We start from the raw sequence: 21072 nt of genomic DNA, 5'->3' as shown, positions 1-21072 counted from the left end.
ATAACCCTTACGTAAAAAATTGTAAATATTTTCATTTGCAAAAATTGTAAACATTTGCATTTGCGAAAATCGTAAAAATTTGCACAAGTAAACATTTTTCCGTGTTATTTCGTAAAATGAACCGATGATGCCTCGACCATAGTTCGCACAAGAATGATGACGTCACGTTTTCAAATTTCACTTGAGGCCATACGCGAGCCCAGCCGGCTCCAATGGAACCGGTATGGGGAGTGGGGATAATACGCTTTTAATCACTTAGGGCAGGTCTACTAATATTCATATGTCTATGGCGAAAACCTTTTTTTTCCCATGTTTTTCTTATGTTTCTCTTTGCTACAACTTTTCCGACACCATGTTTGTATGTAGGTAATGTGGTAGGCAGAAAAATAATGCTAAACATAATTTCGCATTCTTGTACAAATAAAAATGTACACACATAAAACAGAAATAAATAAATACTATTTTTGTTCATGCTGTGCTGGATTTATAAACCATTGCTATCCATTAACTAAACACAATACAGGTGGGCATAACATTATTTTTCTTGTACTAAATTTCCCATATTATATTGTATACTGAAATTAATAATAATATATGTATTTAGTGGAAAGTGCCTAAGTATCAGTTGTTAGTATATATTATTTATAGCTTTGTGAATGCAATTGGTAATGAACACAAGTAAAAAATTTGCTGATTTTTCTATTATTTAAATATAGAACATTGCATTAAAAATATACATCTCTAAAATTAAACTATTTGATTTTTTTGTAATTTATCCATATTTTGTGTTGCATTAGTGTTGTGTTCACACAGCGAAAAAAATTACTAGACGATATTAATTGTGTTTATAAAAATTGAAAATTATTAGAAAATGTGGTAGGTATTTTTGTTATTTGTTTTTGGGGTATTATGCCGTGTTGCGCTAACTCCTTCTTTAGCCAACGTTTCGGACAGCATTGCAGTGTCCATCATCAGGATGGACACTGCAATGCTGTCCGAAACGTTGGCTAAAGAAGGAGTTAGCGCAACACGGCATAATACCCCAAAAACAAATAACAAAAATACTTTTGGCCGTGAAAATCTTAAATCATATAATGTGGTAGGTAGTTTTTTTACGGAAATTGATTTATGTGGCATAAAGCAAAACCATTAACGTTTAAAATAAGTTTTCATTTCAATGAGATTTAAAAATGAAACACACAAAATAGTGAATTTAGAAATGTTGTGAATATAGAAACATTGACTAATTACCTACTACATTTAACAGATTTCTACTTATAATAAATGTGGACATTTTACAATTAATAAACATTGATATGATTCCTAATGGTTTTATGTAAATACACAAAGTAAGTAGTTTCGAAGGATGAATAAATATTTATAGTAATGTTGATGAAATGTAAAAATCCACTAACTAAGTATTACGTAAAAAAGCATTCAAATAAGAAAGGTGTAAATAATGAATTAAGAAAACAAGAATGATCAAAAAGATATTTAAGCAGACATTGCAACAAGTGCAGAAAAGTTTGCGTAGATAGAACACAATACGTAAACAACAAACGTATCAATATTGAGTGCAAGAAATCAAGTGATTAAATAAGAAATAAAGGTGAGAGCGGAAAGAAAACAACATTCTGCAATCATTGCTTGAAGTTTTGAATAGAAGTCATCCATAGAAAGAAACAAGACAATTTAGTACCTACAGTTGAGTGGTTAGGGTTAGACATAGTCTGTTCTTGTGGTAAGGTACAGGCATATGTATCTGGTTACTGGTTGGTGGAAGCAAAGTGAAGAAGTTGTAGAGTAAGAGTGTAGAGGAAACAGTAATAGCGGAATGTTTCCATTTAACGAATAGAGAGAAGAACACTTAAAAGCAGGAGATAAAGAGAGAATAAACACAACTTGAAGTAATAAGTAGTATTATAGATTGTACACCAAACCTGGGTCGTTACTCTGGCGGTAGGTCAATAAACCGAACACAAACATAAATCAAGCAACAACCATCGATGGAGACAACACAAAACTCAAAATAAATGAACTGGAACAGAAACACACTGAAATTAAATCCAAAATGAAATAAACGAAACGGGCAAAATAAACAAAAACAAACGAATGAAACGTACGTTTACCTGATTGAAGATTAAGAATATATAGTCAAGAGGGATACTCGAGATGAGGTCCAGGAAGAACCAAGTCTTCAGGTAGTGTTTTGCTATGAGCTTCGGATCCAGGATTACTTGTTCCGCGTTGTCTTGCTGCATTATTCCTGAAACACCAAATAACAAAATATTCATCAAGGATGGATAGGGGCTTGTTAAATAATATATCGTAATTATTACAAATAATGCAAGACTATGTCCAAGAGAAGATACGTTGTTTGCTGGACGACACAATAATGGCTTATTGGAAAAAGAAGACGAAGCAAGTTGAATGAAGATAATGTAAAGATAAAAAGGAATGCAACCATGCTAAACAAAGGGAAGTGACGAATGAATCATAAGACCGGTCGGTGGCTGAGTTGACATCGTGTTTGGGTCCCACCCAGGCGTAGTCCTTCAATTCCTCGGCTGGCTAAGTCCTCCATCACAACAGAAGCAACATTTTTCACTTAATGTGGTGGTAGTAGGAGATTTTAAAATATTGCCAGGTTATTCGTAACCCGGAAATATTTGTCTTTCTTTCAAAAAAATGTGCAGTAAATTGTACCGGACATGAATCTGTGTCTTTGTGGTCAAAACACCCCAGGAAACATTAAAAACACATATTTAGGTGCTGTTAACCCATCTTTTTCGTCTTCAGGTGAGTTCTCCTATCGGAGATTGGCTATCAGCGGGCCAAACTTCACCTAGAAACAGTTGGGTGAATACTCGAATAGAGGCTTCAGATCACGTCGTAACATCTTTATGAGGGCACGTGACACGAGACGCGACTCAAGCAAACAAAAAACTTCTGAGAAAACTTAGCTTCTTGAAACTTGGCCGAATGCATTACGTACAAGTCTCTAAGAGAATAAAGTTTCTCCATATAGACCAATTCTGATTTTCAATGATACTTTTGAAACTTTTATGTTCAATGAAATATTTGCGTTCACTCGACGTACTTTTTTTTCTACTCCCGACTTTTTATCTCTATTTGCTTTCAAAACGTGAGAAGAAGATAATTACTTGTGTAATTATTTTTGCGGTAGTTTAATAATTACCGTTTAACATTTAACATGAATAAATTGCGTATTTCAAATGCCTTGTCGTTGTCTTAACTTTGAAGCAAAAATCTCTTTTCTGAGTTGTAAAAAACTCTCAAATCTATTCACCTCTCTGTCTCTAAATATTATTTGCCAGTTAAATCCTCCATAATTTCATAAGCAAAATTTTTAGCTTTCCGTGATGGGCTACGATTCTTATTTTAATTAAATAATGGAGATTTGACTGACCTGTCCTAAAATTAACAACAATATCTATGAGGAAGATGGTGTCTGAGAGGCAGTTGAAGGCGATCCACCTCGTACTGAGGTCGTCATTGAAGAATGAGATGGCCACTGGCAGGATTATCAGGTTGGCCACCAGCAGTAACAGCATGCACAGGTCCCAATAGAATCTGCAACAAAACACACGAAGTTAGATAGTCACATAGTCAGGTGGTCATTGTAAGATGGTAAGGTTGGTCACCAGGAGAAGCAGCATGCACACATTTCAGTAGAACCTGGAATACAACACACAAGGTCAGGTGGTCAAAGGGGACAGATGGTTAAATGGTCAGATGGTCATGGTTAGATGAAAAGGTTGAACACCAGCAGTAGAAGCTTTCACAGGCACCTATTAAAAGTGTCTAACTAAATCGTGTAACGAAATATTAAATTTTGGGACAAGCCCGAACCTTTATTTAGCCGATTTTGAATATGTATTTAAGTTTTTTACGCAGCCAGCAATTTGCGCGCCATTGTAAATAGGATTAGTCATTGGTAAATAGATTTAATTTTCGAGGACCGAATGGTGATATTAAAATGCCAGTTGCCTGTATAGGTAATGTCAGATTCATTTATTGACAAATCACCGAAAATGCCACTCCGGGCAAGTTGGTTTGTTCTCCTTTTCCTGATTGGCTAGTCCATTCATTTGAATGTTTATGATCCTGCAATAAATTACAGAGAATATACAGAAAAACCAAAACGAATTTCAAAAATATGAACCCAAAATCAACTTTAGAAGAAATCATGTATTTTATACCCCACAAACCAATACCAAACTAATGCAAACTCACAGTAGCTTTATTGGACCTCGCACTTTTAATCTATTACCAAAAAAATTCAAGTAACAACTAAACTAGCGCAATACCAAAAAGAATTAAAGTTGTGGCTGTACAATGCAAATGTTGAAGCATTATTCATTTAATTTTTACTTTTTTCTCTTTTTCTATTTGTTTCTGTATAGTTATTATTATTTTATTTTGTGTTCTTTTACTTCATACATATTATCTTACAATCTTTATTTTTACTTTGATTTATTTTTAATATGCACCTCTTGCACAATCTTTTAGACTAACTTTAATTATAATCCTACCGTTTTTCTTTATATGCTTACTGTTATTTTCAGGTACAAAAATATAATGTATACACTTTTATTACCCACGCACAGGCTGCGCCTTAGTGGGTTCCCTTTCTTATTATTATAAAACTGTAATGTCAAATGTATAAATTAAGAAAAAATAAAGGAAATAAAAAAATAAAAAATAAATAAAAAATGTACAAACCTTTAAATAAATAATATTGAAGTAATCAGTTTGTGTCGTTACATAATTTGAATCACCACATTTTCATATAACGTATCGTGGTACCTACTCAAAGCAGTAACTTGATATCTGATATTAATGCAAACCACTCAAGCTTTTCAATGATTCCATAAAATTAATGTATCACTTGGATTGTTTGTTAACAATTTATTACAAGTGGCTTTCAGTAGTTTACGAATAAAAGCAAATATGTACAATAAAACCTTTTAAGGCAGGTAAACAACATACAGTAAAGCATCAAGTGTAGAGATACAAGTTACAAAACTAGAGCACGTTTATTATCTACATTGTTAAACACAAAATACGTTTCGTTGAGTTTTAAATCTTAGAGGAAAACTGTAATTTTCAAGTATTATGTTGGTAAGACTTCAATGTTTCTACATTGTATCTTTTTCTGGGTAAATTGTTGAGCATTCAGTGTTTATATCTTTTTAAGCTTTACGTGTTTAGTGCCCATAATGTGGGAGCAGAATTTTACAGTTTGTAATAAAACCTTTCAAGACGTACTTATGTTCCTATATTATAATCATTAGTAGGAGATTTTAAAATTTTGACAGGTTTATTCGTAACCCGGGAATGTTAATCTTTATTAAATTAAAATTAAATTTTAAAATATCGGTCTTGCTATCGACAGCGCGACCGTGCTCAGTCCTATGTCTGTGGTAGTTACGCTTATCAACATAAGTTATCGATTTCACTGTGCTAGACCTCATGTTTACAAAGAACCTGTAACACAAAATCTTCGATTTATTTCTCGTAAAGCTTAAAACGTTTATTAAAAGGAATCTCAAATAAAAAAAAACGCTCAACATACGAAGTTCCTTTATATACCTAAATTTCAGCAAAATAAACCAACGATTGAAGCAACGCTGCCGTTAATTACCACGTAACTTCCCAAGAGAACGATACGCTACTGACTTCCCCAACCACCTCCTTTCTGACTGACCCTCGTACAGATGTTCTAATAGAGCCACTGATTTTTAATTTCCATCCAGATATGCCCGCACAATAAACATTAAGGTATTTTAATTAATTAATGAGAAGTACAGAAGAAAAATCTGGAAAAAAAACTGAGAGGCACACATCCCCAACTCGGCGCCAGAAGAAGTTGGAATAATGAATTAAATAAGACTAATATCCTCTTAGTTTTCATACAAATACATATTACTAGAAGTGATTCAGTTGCCTGTGGAAAAGATAGAGAAATTGCTGCTTATTTTTTTTTACAATAATCACTGACTTACTTAAATGGGAGTATTTTAAAAGAATGCATAATTCCATGTTTAGTTAAATTATTAAATGTAAAAACGCTCCTATTTGAAGCGTTAAATGATACTTAAAGATTTTTCACCAAATGACGTCATAAAGCCGTAAATCTCGTCCCCGATTGCATACCGGACGGTTATCTATGACGTCAGTGCCGAAGCGTTTAAACTTGTCGCTCATGTGTTTATTTTATTAAGTGTACGAATTTTACCATAAATTTATGATGAAACTTCAATTCTACAGATGTCATTTTTAAAACTGCTAACAACGCTCCAATTACATGAAGTCACATAGTTATCAATCTTTTCCTCGCAGACAACCCGGGCGGTTATCCATGACGTCAGAACAGAGCCGGAGCATTCAGATTTGTTGCTTATAATGCAATAATCACATTTTTCAGAGTCAAGGATTGTTCTTCAACAATTTCTTCACCAGTATCAATAGGAATCTACTTTACTGCAAATATGAAAACATCCTAGAAACGGTTAAAAAAAATGACCGTTATCTTTCAAATTATTTCAAATGTGGTCTAGATGGCCATCTTACGTACGTCTTGAATACTTCAAGATTAATTCACTAAAATTAGAAGGCTATCGACTGATCTATGTAATTGTCTACACACAAAAATCACGGCCATCTTGATTATCTGTTAGCAATATTGAAATAAATATTTATAATTTCCATTGTTTAAGCCGCCATAGCATCTTTCACCTGAATACATTTACAAATAATATCGCCTATTTTAAACCTCTAACACAAATGAGTGTCGACCAAATGATAAGATAGAGTGTGATGAAGTAGACATTTTTGTCGATAATTTATTTGGATTAAAAAAAAAACTGCTTTTTCTAAAAAATACGTTGCACTATTCATATAATGCATTACCTGTGTCTTTATTTGTATATCTTGTGTTACTATTTGTGTCTCTTGCCTTTCTTGGTATTATTTGTCAATTGAGTGAGTTTTTACACAATTTTACAATTTAATATTTGGTTTTGCTTTGGAATTAATTTATCGTAGGTATGTTTGAGTAAATTCTTGTAACTATAGGTATGTGTATTAACTAAGTTTTTTTTTTTAATAATTGGATTGTTCTCATGTAAGTAATCTGTAAAAACCAAGTACATTTTGATTTGAATTCCTTGATAGTTAGAATAATGGAGTACTCGTACTCAGTATTCACATAACATAATGTAAGGATAAGTCAGAGCACAGAAGTAGCACAACAGTTGTGCAGCGGATTAATTATCGTTATTGCCGGAGTCAAGCGGTGTCAATCAACAGATCAGCTGCCTCGAGTTTCATCACAATCATCACGATAAAAAACTCCAAGCGTGTATATTGTAGGGAATCCTAAATTCAATTTAACTCATTAATTGGAACTAACTTGTGATACTCCATTCTGAGGGAATGTGTGCACGTGCAGTGGTCTTATTCAGCATTGATAACAACGAGATAAAAACATGCATTTTTAGAAAAGGAAGCTAAATAATAAACAACGTATATAAGCTATTCTATTTAATGTATACATGGACGAGTTGTCAAGTCGCCTGGACATCAGAGCGGGCTGTCATGTCGTGTTAACAGTATATGTATGAATCATATAAACTACGCGGACGACATGATCCTCCTAGCTCCGTCGATCAAGGGATTAAGATTACTGCTAAACACTTGTGAAGTAGGAATATGGAAAACAGCATAATATGATGTACAACCCGAAGAAGACGGAATTGATTGCGTTCCACCACGGAAAAAGTCAAGATACAAGTAAAATGCTCCCCGTATACCTTAACGAGGCAAAAATAAATACATGTTCGAACGTGAAATACTTGGGGCACATTATTAATCAAGACCTATCGGACGATGGCGATATCGAACGACAAAGGAGAAGCCTAAGCATTGTGTCTAATATGATTGCCGCAGATTTTGCAAATACAGCAATACTGTTCAACGCATTCTGTACTGGCCTGTGTATACGTGTGAAACATGGTGTCACTACCGAACTTGCTCGATGGAACGACTCCGAATTCAATATAATGACGCCTGTAGAATCATATTTGGATACCGAAGATACAGCAGCGCATCGACAATGTTCACGGAACTAGGACTGAATGGATTTGCCGGCCTGGTGAGACACCGGGTCACTGGAGCCAGGATGCGGCTAATGGCCTCCGCCAACACGTTGGTGACCGCAGCCTACCAGCACCAAGCGCCAATCCTGAGTGAGCGCTGGGCCCAAGCGCACTCAAGACCACACCCTGCATAGTTGTCCTTATTCATTATATCTATTATACAAAAAAAAATGTATATCTATATGGGACGTGTGGGATTGCACTAACCTCCCCACATTCTGAAATAATAAACAAACAAAAAAACGACATTTGTATGTGGGTACCACACGAGATTCACGATTATTCCAGATTCTTAGTTGCCAATAGTGAATCCATCATCCACATCACTCTCTTGGAAGATACTATCATTTTTCAAATGGCGTCTTATGTCATCAAGACTGATATTTGTGAAGTAAATTTTTTATTTTTTATTTTTTTTTTATTAGTAAAAAAAAGATACACGAATTACATAATATAACAATTACATAATATAATTACACAATATAGTAGGTTATTAATTACATAATATAAGTATTCGATGTACCCCCATAAATAAGCAGGGCTTGTGTGTATGGAGGTGTTGTTATATTTGTTTATATTTGGTACGATTCAGTTCAACTGTTCGGAATACTTTTTAAGGTGGCTTTTGAATTCGTTTATATTTGCATTCATGTTTCTAATTTTTTCTGGTAATGAGTTAAAAAATTTAACTCCGAGATATTCATGGTTGAACTGTCCTATTGTTTTTTTACATTTAGGAGTAGGAAGTATTGACGTTTGTCTAAGATTTCTGTTATTTTTAAAGGGTGCAATTTTATTTTGAATATAGTTTTTATAAATTTGTAATGTTGCATGGTCGAAGTATAATGCACTTAATTTTCGGACCTTAAATTGTTTGAATAAAAGTTCGGAGGAATATGAATAGGGTTTTTTTAATATGGTTTTTATTATTAGTTTTTGTGATATGTAAATTGTTTGAGTTTGATTTTTATATGTACCGCCCCAGCCTATAATGCCGTATTGTATAATTGATTGACAGAAAGCGAAGTATGTGGTTCTAAGTAATTTTTCGTTTAAAATATCTCTTAAACATCTAAATATATATGTTAGTTTCCTTATTCTGTTGTTCAGAATATTTATATGTGGGGACCATTTCAAACGCTGGTCTATTGTTATGCCTAGGTACTTAATAGAAAATATAAAAAATATATATTAAATATATAAATAAAATATATAAAAATATAAATATATTAAATAGAAAAAGAATACACGTTTACGTAGATAGGTACTCGCTACGACGCTATAAATATTTCTCAAGAACGCAAAATAATTGTGTTATAATAATACTTGAATTTTACTTTTTTTTCGATAGTGAATGTATGAAAATCTTTGAAGCGGAAATTAACCCACTTCCCGATATCGGATCGAGCTGAAACTCGGCAGATAAACTCCCTGGAAAGGAAGATTCAATTCCCAGCCGAACCAATTTAAAAAAGTTTTAATTGATATTTTAAAATAGGTATTAAAGTAAAACACAAAGCTAGGGTTTTTACGGGTTGATTTTATTTATTTAGAAATGAAATTATTGCCCTAGGAATTTGAGTGAGAACTTTTCCGCCACCTTATACACATGTTGTTAATTAATTGTTGTAAATAATAAAAAAAATTCAAACCGATTTAATTTGTAAATCATTGCTCCACGCATAAAGTTGATATGCGAATGCCGAAGAGAAAAAACAATTATATTTCCGTGTAACTTCACACCTACGAGAATTTCACAAATTTTTTAATTACAAATTCTCTCAAAATACCAATAAGTGAAAGAGTAGGTTGTGTTATTACAAAGAACAGATCAACCGAAATGTATTGTGGTCGGTTACTGTAATGTACTTTTGGCAAAAATGGTCAAACTTTTTAAATAGTCTGTCAGGTGTTTTTTTGTTATTTGTTTTTGGGGTGTCATGCCGTGTTGCGCTAACTCCTTCTTTAGCCAACGTTTCGGACAGCATTGCAGTGTCCATCATCAGGGCAGATGTGTTATTTATAACACCCCATAACGGCATAACACCCCAAAAACAAATAACAAAAATACTTTTGGCCGTGAAAATCTTAAATCATATTAGTCTGTCAAGTGTAAAACTGTTCTAAAAGACATTTTTTATATTCGGGTTTGATTGGATCATATCAACATTTACTCAAATATTATATATTATATATTCGATATTATGCAAAAATTATATGAGCAGAAACGATGCTTTTGAAGAAATCTCGTATTATTATGAGGCGGTCCTATTTTAGTATGAAATCGTGTATAAATTTTCAAGTTAGCGGAATTTACCCGAAACAGACAATTTTTTTGACCAATCAGAGGGCCTACATCGTCCAGACGTTAGGACAATAATACTATCAGATATATCGGGTTAAATTGACAACGTAAATTATTCCTAAACGACAAACCGATTGTAAGTGTAAAACTATGCTAGGAACAAAGCACAGACATATACTATCCCAGACTTTTCTGTAGGCCTGTTCAAGATAAACAACTCCCTGGTACAATATTTTGATTTATCTTATAAGGTTTAGCCAGCGTTAGCAATTTAAACGCCCGAAAATATATTTTTTACGACTGGATTAAAATATCAACTTTTCTCTAGTTTCTATAAATATAATTTACACGTATTATACATATAAACCTCCCGGAAGAAATTCTCTAAGGTATATGTATTCTCTACAATATACTGTTTGTCTTTTAGGACAGTTTTACACTGGATATTCGACATATTAGTAGTCGGAAGGTCTGATGTAAATTAGTGACATAAGTACCAACCAAGCCGAGCTTAAGATCAACTGATATTCCGGGACATAGTGGAGTATAGGTACATCTCTAGGGACTGTCTGTTCAGTGGGTTATTGTATCTGGAATTCTCCGTAAATGACTCTACAAAACGCCACATCGGTCTGATTTTTAAAACCCACTCAAAACAATAACGGAGAATATTTTTTCGAAGAAGCCTAAACCCAGAAGAGATAGAATAATGCCTTTTCTGTTTGTAATTCATTGTCCAACGCTACTGTTCTCAGGTTGGAATTTTTTTCCATTATGAGCTATGCAACTTTTAAATAAAGACGTTTTTGCTTCATATACTTAGCTGCCGAAAAGAAAAATAATTTTGTAAAATTAATTTTAAAACTTCAGGAAGTACAAATAGTAGTTTCAGTAATAACAGTTGTCTACCATGAATGTATACTTTTATAAGGATTTCTCCTTCCCATAGTTACTCCTGCAGGTCGTAAGTTGTAAGATATATGTTTGTACATAATAAATTTCTTAGCGTTAAGGTACTAACCTTCTTAGGGTCATTTGGTAAAACCAAAATGAATAACATAAAGAAAGGAATTATTAATAAATATGGTTTTCTGTGAAAAATTCTCAAAATAATCTGTTTATAGAGATTAATAGCTATATCCAGCGTTGTTGTGGCTCAGTCGGTCTGTGCAGATCGAAAAAATATAGCGAGTGTTGCTTTTACGTCCAACAGATGGCGCTGTATTAAAAAAATAGTTTTTACCTGTTACAGGTGACATCAATGTAATACAGGTATATAAAAAACACACGCGTATTTAAATGCAACGTTTTGCCAAAATTTTAAAGGAATCGGTGAAGATTTTTCGGGGATTAAAGATTTAGAACAAACATTTACATTTTTTATTTATACAGTTAGATAGAAGAAAGATAGATCGGGCACATTATTCCGACCTCTAATTGATCAAAAACTTTTTTCTAACGCAACCCTTTACCAGCATTTCTCCCGACCAAGTTCTGTTTTCCCTCCACCTGTCAAAACCAACTTGTTTCTTTTGTTTTGTATCTACCTACACAAATGGAACACACTCAAATGCTGGGAAAAATATAATAATACAGTACCTATAGAATTTTGGTCGACATGGCAATCTTTTGTATTATCACAAAGGATCTAAAATTGTAGCCCAATAGCATTAAAACAAATTCGAAGTTTTCGAAAGGTCTGCTATCACGTATGTTAGACCCCAGCAAAGTCATACACAAATATAATTTAACCATGCTAAATTCTTCCATATTCTTACTCCATCTAACATGTCTTGCATAAACACAACAGAAATACCAATGTCGAATGTTTCCAATCAGAAATTAAGCTGATACGACACTTATGACAGACCTATCATGATTTCTACTATACTTCAATAGGGTTTTCCAATAAGAGGTGTTATTTTGAATAGCCCGTTATTTCGGTAGATTTTAATTTTGAAGCTGTCATTTTTTGACATTTGATAAGTAGAAACTACGCCATTAATAAAAATGGAACGATACACGCTTCAACAACGCATTGAAATTATTAAAATTCACTTGTGTCAATCAAATACAAATCATTTTGAGTGATGAGGCCCATTTCCATCTCGGTGGCTTCGTCAACAAGCAAAATTGTCGCATCTGGAGATCGGAACACCCAAGAGTTATTGTTGAAAAGCCTCTCTTTTCTCAAAGTGTGACTGTTTGGTGCGGTTTATGGTCCGGCGGAGTCATTGGACCTTACTTTTTCGAAAATGAGGCTGGAGCAACATTTACGGTGAATGGATCGCAATCGAGAGATGATTAATGATTTTTTATGTCTGGAATTGGATGGTATTCATCTGGACGACGTTTACTTTCAACAAGACGGCGCTACGTGCCACACAAGCAACGAAACCATTGATCTTTTACGATTGAATATCAAAATCACACCTCTTATTGGAAAACCCTGTATTTAAATAGTGTACGAAGTAATTAATGCAAAATCGTTTTTCAAAAGCTTTATGTTATGAAAATTTCATGGCTTTGAAATATATTTATTTAAATTTTTTTATTTTAGGGACTATTTAAACATTGTACATACAAAATATGATATTAAATATATGTCTATGTGATGTATAGTAAGTTTTATTTCTTAGTCTTCCTCACTAGGGTGACCTGTGCTGAGACTGACTAAAGTTATTCATTTCTGTTTTATTAGTTTTCTATGTCGTTTTTAGTGTTTTCATTAATCTCTTTTAGCCAGATTTTTATTCTTGATTTGTAATCATTTAAATTTTCTATTCGCTTTGTATCAGGGAGAAGGATGTTGTGGAGTTTCGACGCAAAATAAATATAATTTCTTTGTCTGAATGTGGTTTTATGACCTGGAATATTTTTTATGTCATTGTAATTTGACCTGGTGTGATGAATACGCGGTATTGTAGAGGATTCAGTATTTTTGAATAGTTTCAATAGTATATTTTTAGCATATGTTTGTTGTACATTTGGTACATCAAAATAGCTTAAAAATTTCAAAATCTCGTACTTAAAAAACCCCGTTCATTGATGGTTCTATTGTATAATGTGGGAAATTAAGTTCTTTAGAAAATATTCGTAAAACATTCAAATATTAAAGCCCTTTTTAGCGATGGAATTTTCTTGTTTCTATATCAAAACAGGCAGCTGGCGTTAAGCGGCAATTTAAACCTTATTACCATCTACATAAGGAGGATCATTGTTAGCGGGCCGATTCCAAATGTTACACGACGTGGTGCATCGCCTTAATTTTCTAACTATTTAAATTAACTAACCATCACGTCGTCTCCTCGCAGGGGTAGGCAGAGAGGATGGACCGCCAAACAACTTTGTCTTGGCACATAATCCTATCCTCATTCACATGTATACATACTTTTCAATTAATCTGACTCTTGACATGACCAGACACCAGCATCTGATTCACTTGATCGTGTCATTATCTTCCTCGGGCGTTCCTGACCTCTTTTACCATTCACATTTGCGTCATACATTCTCATTTCACTCCTTTCTTCGTTCATTCACTCTATATGCCCAAAGCATCTACAATTCAATTTATACATAAGATCATTCACCGCCTTTTCTTGCAAAGTGAAACAAAAAAACACACACATCATAAAGACATAATTTGGACGCTGAATAACAAAAGTTTTTATTTAAAGGATTGGGTTTTTCTCAGAGATAAAACAACGCCGCGGAATCAGTTTGGGAAGAAAGGTTCCATCTAAATGCATGGAAAATGAATATTAACACAAAGCTCAGCTCGCCCAGTCGCTCAGACTCAAGCTTTAAGCTTGGGGTGTTCGTAGTTCGTAGCCAGAAATAGAAGTAAGTACATACTTATTAAATGAGTTAGACCAACATCTAACAGCGGAAGTTTGGGTGTAGATACCGGGAAATAAAATGTATTTATTTATTTATTTTATTTTGGTCATTTTGACATTATTAATTAAATGGATTCATCATGTATCCCACCGCGTTATTGTGGCTCGACCTGTCTGTGCAGATAGAGAAACAACCTGTTTTTACCTGTCACAGGTGATATCTATATAATAAAGTATAGTTGTAAAAACACACGTATTATTATGCAACGTTGTGTCAAAATTTCAAAACAATCGGCGAAGAACTTTCGGAGATTTAAGATTTTGAGCAAACGAACATTTACATTTTTATTTATATAGAATATAGATGCATTTTCTTTTGATTAATACGGCTACTAAAATTCAGCTTGAATCTATCCATTGGTGCATACTTTATAGTGTCCGGCAACGCATTATAATATTGTTTTTCTTTGTATAGTAAACTATTTTGTGTACAGGATTTGTCCTTTTTGGTAACTTAATTTTATTGCACGTTCTTGTATTATGTGAATGTCCTTGTCGTGTGTAATTTTCTTTGAAAAGTATATTGGTAATAGGTTGTTTATTATTTCATGTATCAATATCATCGTGATTTATGCAGAACAAATATATTATGGAAAAATATTAATAATTTTACTATAATTATTGTATTTAGGTCAGAGTTGTTTCACCATTCTCCAAAATAAACACATAGCACTTTTAAGTGTGCAAACTCGGCCATCTAGACAAATCGGTAATTTCTGAGCATTTAAATGATACCGACCATTGCTTTGGATTTGTTCCTGAAGTCATGAGAAGACCCAAAACGCATCGAGCACGTCTAACTACGGAGGCAATTGAAATTCACAAAAAATTCATTCATATTAATGGAAACGACGGGCCTAAGCTAATTGCTCTTGACATCCTGTAAAAAACAGCTACAACAAAAAATAAACGCCGAAAAAATCATATTAACCCACAAATGTGGTCCCTTGAGGTGATTTTTCACGAAAACGGCGCTATATAAACTCGCCAAATATTATTAAAGATAAAATTTCGCCCTTGAAAACACGTACTTTTGGTGATTTTTTACATTTTTTTAATATAATTTAGCCAAGTAATAAACCGAGCGAGCCAAGAGTCCTGATAAGTTTAACTGAGCGAGCCAAGAGTCCTGCCAAGTAATTAACTGAGCGAGCCAAGAGTCCTGACAAGTTTAACTGAGCGAGCCAAGAGTCATGCCAAGTAATTAACTGAGCGAGCCAAGAGTCCTGACAAGTTTAACTGAGCGAGCCAAGAGTCATGCCAAGTAATTAACTGAGCGAGCCAAGAGTCCTGACAAGTTTAACTGAGCGAGCCAAGAGTCCTGCCAAGTAATTAACTGAGCGAGCCAAGAGTCCTGACAAGTTTAACTGAGCGAGCCAAGAGTCCTGCCAAGTAATTAACTAAGTGAGCCAAGAGCCCTGACAAGTTTCTTTGAAAATGTGAGATCATGTTTTGGACCATCTTTTTCGCAATTTTTTAATATTATGATTCCTACCTCCATGACGAAAGTTTGAACAAAATTGTCATTTAGACAGTGATGTTTATTTGGAAAAATTATATAATTCCTTACATTACCTATATACAGGATGTCGAGGGAGTACCTGACTTACCAGTGATTCCTGACATTATTTGAAGTAAAAAATGTAAAATTAAATTTCAGAATACGGTGATAGTTTTTAAGTGTTTTTTAAAACGTAAAACATATAAAAAACAGTCGGTATTGTACAGTTAAAAAAATACTTGTGATAATTATTAATTGGATAACGTAATATTAAAAAGTTTCCATGCATAACATTTCTATAGCGGAAAGTGGAACGCGGAACCGTGACGGTAAAACAGGTTCCAGAGCCTGGCGAGGGTGCCTGGGGACAGATTTCAAACCGCGTACCCATCGGCAGGATGGCTATATATGTCTATGGCTGTGGGGTGGTTTTAACCCCACCACCACCTGCTTCTGGTGGAACACAAGGACACTCAATACACCGCTAGCCGCAAACATGCACACGGTCAATTGGAAAACGTACAATTTGTTTCATTTCTTTGTAGTCACGTAATTTGTATAGATCCTTGATTATATTCCGTATATTAGTAGTTGTAGGTTCATGTAAATTTTGTAAAATTCATTGCTTTACCATTTTTAGCTTTTTATTATTTTTTTTATGCGAGTACCGCACAATATTCATAACTGCACCCAACCGTCTGGAGCCAGTGAGACTACGGCATCCCTGAATGGGGTATTCCAAAGCTGGTTGGTCGCGGGTTCAAATCCCAAAGTGCGGAAAAAAATGTTGCTTTACTAATTTGTGTTACTCATTTTAAATAATATGTAGTATATTTATACTTACCACACACGGACAAAGACACTTTCAATACTACGCAACCAAACTACGGACATGTGTCTAGTGTGGTAGTCGAAAAGCATGTAAAAAACCTGTATCCTAATATATTTTTATGAATAAAGAAAATTAAAAAAAAAAACTTTTTAACAGTACGCCCATTACTTTGAAACAATTAATGACTACAAACACATCTACAAACTTTCTCAAAAAACATATCGTAGCCTGGATAAAAAATCAAGATATTCACTTTATTCATAAGATTATAATTCCAAACCAAACATAACCAAAATATAATAAGTAAAATTAAATATTATTCACGTTCTTCAAGAATTATCCAAAAATACATACACTCACATATAAATGTGTGTTTTCATGTTTCAATATAGGTCTGTGAAAAAAAAACTTTCTACTACAACAGGTGTTAACGTAACATACAATATTACCCACACACAGTTTTACCTATATCAACCTATGTTCTTTATTACTTTTATTCTTTATTATTTTATTTTTTATACCTTTTTTCTGTACTACAATATAAACCACTGCAATCATTTGTAAAATGTGTATTCAAGAATAGACATAAATAAATAAATATTGGCGGCACGTTCCACAGTGGAAAATACTTACAATATCGATCTGGGGTAAGACCACCATTCAGAATTGAAACGTTGTTTGAAATGGCTTTGACCAAGTTTGATGGCCAGATCTGAATGGCCAGGTACTTCCCCACCATCCTCTCCCCCATCTCCTTCGCCTTCCTACTACCTTCATCCTCACAACATAACCCAATTGTGGATGCCATAGTCTCACTGGCTTCAGACGGTTGAAAGCAGTTGGGAATCTTGTGCGTTTTCATATTACAAAACAAATGTTGAGAGGCTGAAGGTAGTGGGGAGGGAAAAGAGATGAGTAAGAGGAAGGTGGTGTAGTACTTTGAGTATTTTAAGCAACATTCAATACTAAATGGTCCAATGTTGAAAATGACACATGGTTAAAAACATATCCGAGTTAATTGAACACGATTTCACACAGGAAAATTCGATGCAGAACAAACTAACGCACTGCACAGAAAACCGAAATTTTAGGTTTGATTATTTCATTTAAATGAGTTTATTTTTTACTTCCAAATAAACAAAGCGTTTAGGTGAGTTTTGTCACTATTGAGCAGTTCTTTGTTAAGACTTTTAAGTTTTATTTTTAACAAGCGAAAGGTCAACCAAGTGAATAGATCTGTGCGGCCGAACCGTTCTTGATTCTTATTTTAAAATGATTTCACTTATTAACACATAAGTGGAGTTTCGTAAAAAAATATCAGCCTTACTAACAAACGTGGTAAATGTTTTAATTCAATTGATAAACTACCGTGTATGTGAAACCTTACTAATATAGAAACTGATATAAAATATTTCATGGAAAACTGATACTCTTGGCGTATGCATATGTGTTTGAATGTTGCCAGTTCTTTCGCAGCCAGTTAATGAAACGGTTTATTAGTAATAATTCGAATTAGAAATTTTACAGTCTTTGTACAATGTGTAAGAAAAACACCTTTTAACGGTTGCGAAGTGTTTTCTTATTAGTAAGGCTGATTGTGTTTTTCCGATTACAGACAAGGTGGACGGTTAAAGTCTATATAAAGATTACATTGTAGCTGTACTTGAAATAAAAACGTTTTAATCAAAATTTTGGTTGAAACTGTACGAAAATTTGAATAATATTATTGACTTGTGAGACATTATTATGCTTTTCAGTGGGGCCGAAACGGAGGCATTTTTAAATTTTTTGTTGGAAAACTGAAAAAATACAGCTTTTTCCAATTACTTTCGGGTGAATCCTTTTTTCAAGAATTGGAATAATCCGGGTCAGCGCTCGCCAAATGATGCGGTTGGATAAATCGTTGAACTATAGGAAGAGGTTTATTTTGTAAGGTTAGGTTTTGAGACAAGAAGGGAAACCAGAAGGAACACTTCTTGTAATCATTTTATTCAAAATCAGCATAAATTATCAAGCTTTACAGATGAATAAAACACCATTTTTCCTACGGAACAATAGTAGCATTTTCAGTGTTTTTTTTATTGGTTTACATGTTCATAGATGTATTGTACCTTTACATATTTTATGTTGTTAATAATACAGGTTGTTTCGATTTGCGAAAAGCATTTTTTAAATGATTATTCAGAAAATCAAGCACACTAATTTAGGATTTGGGTTTGTCTATGAGTTATTGTAACTCTAGTCACCACCATCTTGTTTCAGCATGGCTTGCATTAATTAAGATGGCGGTGCTCAAGTTCAATGAATTTGGTTATGTTTTGAATTTTAAGTGTCATTTTCAAAATTGGAACTGATGATTTCAAGAATTCATACAATCGATAAATTACCTATCTGTAATAATGATAAACAAATATAATGTTTAAGCAAAAAATTATTTTATTTGCCATTTTCAAAATTGTAAATTAGAACACTTTTGTGATTTTTTTTACTTGATCTTCACAAATCCTATAATTATTATTAATACCTTATGATTTTTCACGGGTCTGCGCTAGTATGTGTATAATTACGAAAGCTATGTTTACTTAAGACTGTTCCGACTCCTAAGCCCCAGACAAGTCAGTGAAATTGATAAACTGTTTAATAATTTCTTTATTAGAAAAATGATTAATTTCACCGGAAGTAAGAGAAATTTACTTCATTTCGGACACAGACACGCCCACAAGATACTTCTATCGGTTGATCTCATCAGTGGAATTCACGTATAGCTTTGGGAGAGTGATGTAAAATAAACAATACAGAAAGCGTTGGACGTTGGAAAATATTAAAATTAATTTGTCGTGGTCATTTTTTGGTTTCGCTACCTGGGCAGGAGGGTTGTGTATTGCTCGGAGGATTGAGGGATGATTGATATCCTCCCCCGAGTCGGGAAGGTCTGTATAAAGGGATGAACGACACCCACGAAAGCTATTTGCTACGTCATATTAATAATTACAATCATTTTTCAACATTAACACTACGACAATTTAATTTAATTTATATATTTACAAATACATATTATTTTACATCAGCTCCACATGGCATCTTTAGGGATGCAGTTGAATCGTAAATGAGTGAAGGTCGTACACAATAATGATACTTTATCTTGTACTGATATTTATTGGGGAGCTGCTTGTAACAAAAGAAGAACAATCCTAGTATGCATCGCCTTTTACAGCATCTCGCAAGTTGCTATCTCGCTTGCACTTACACACATTCATACAGATATCACTGAGGGTCAGTGCGTCAAGGGATGACAGACATATGAATCCATCCCTCCCACTGCGGTGCAAGACGATGAGTCGCGGAGTCCGGCTAAAGAGGTGAAATGGCTCCCTTAATCGGCCTCTACTTAACCGAGCCGCAACGCAATATATGGATGAATCCCTGCTAAGTCAACAAACGTACAGAACCATTTGCGGTGACCTTTGGCCGAGGTGTTGGACATCTAATTAATGGTTAGCGGGGCGGCGCTACTCATACCCGCCTCCCAAAATGGAAAATATTATTTCAGATTAGCTAATAAATTGACGATGATTTACATAAAATTTTGCACGAATTAGAAAAAGAAAAAAACTCAAATACATTTGTACTTATTTGATAAACCAGAGAAAAATAAATGTATAATTTTGACAAAATGCCTAGAGCTGTCAGATGGCAGTTATGAGACAAAACAGTTTACTCTACAAAGGATTGTAAGAACCCATTAAACGGGAGAAAATATTAGAGTATTAAAGTTATAATAAATTATATTATAACTTTAATGTACAAATAACATTAATTTCTAAATAGTATAACACAAAGTCGCGATCCGCGTCTGTTTGTTTGTGTGCGAAGTTATTCTAAAGTACGCAACGGATTTTGATAGAATTGTTACTATTAGATTACATTGCTGACGCTGGCTAAACTTTATGAGCAGGGCCGGCCTTAACGTGGAAACAATTGGAGCAGTTCGCTCCGGGCGCCGAACTGATAAGGCGCCAAGGCGCTGATAATACCTAACAGAACCTAACCTTACCTAACACATCGTCCTCCGTCAGGCACAGGGCCGGCCCTGCATATGAGATAATCATAACCTCAAAACTTTACCACAAATCATTCAAAGTTCTTCAAGCAAAGCCGGTTGCACGTCGGTACAGCGGGGTACAGCTAGTAAATAAATAGAGAGAATAAAACTACTAGTAATGCTAGCTACGCTATACATTGTGTGTTGAATATAAGACCTATATTAAATAGAAAAGCAAGAGGATGTTATGACTTGGGCAGCATCCAAGTATAACTAATGTAACGTGCAAGTTGTGACAGTCACTGCTCAA

The 21072-nt window shown here is 34.0% G+C and overlaps 1 protein-coding gene across 8 annotated transcripts in view; it reads right to left on the bottom strand.

The window, feature by feature from the left end:
* Ih (hyperpolarization activated cyclic nucleotide gated potassium channel Ih) overlaps positions 1-21072 on the bottom strand; it is a 738958-nt gene that overhangs the window by 16959 nt on the left and 700927 nt on the right. For 5 of the 8 annotated variants that reach the window (XM_089639037.1, XM_089639041.1, XM_089639039.1 and 2 more), the window contains 2 exons: positions 3431-3594; positions 2124-2266 (listed from right to left, as the gene is read on the bottom strand). In XM_089639037.1, the coding sequence (XP_089495163.1) occupies positions 2124-2266; positions 3431-3594 (307 nt within the window). The remainder of the gene's footprint in view (positions 1-2123; positions 2267-3430; positions 3595-21072) is intronic. The other 3 variants (XM_089639038.1, XM_089639040.1, XM_089639044.1) reach the window with 1 other exon arrangement.

Source organism: Hesperophylax consimilis, chromosome 13, assembly GCF_061612785.1.
Source record: "Hesperophylax consimilis isolate HC1 chromosome 13, BYU_Hcon_1.0, whole genome shotgun sequence".
Classification (NCBI taxonomy): Eukaryota; Metazoa; Arthropoda; class Insecta; order Trichoptera; family Limnephilidae; genus Hesperophylax; species Hesperophylax consimilis.
This window is presented reverse-complemented; position numbering and strand designations above follow the sequence as displayed.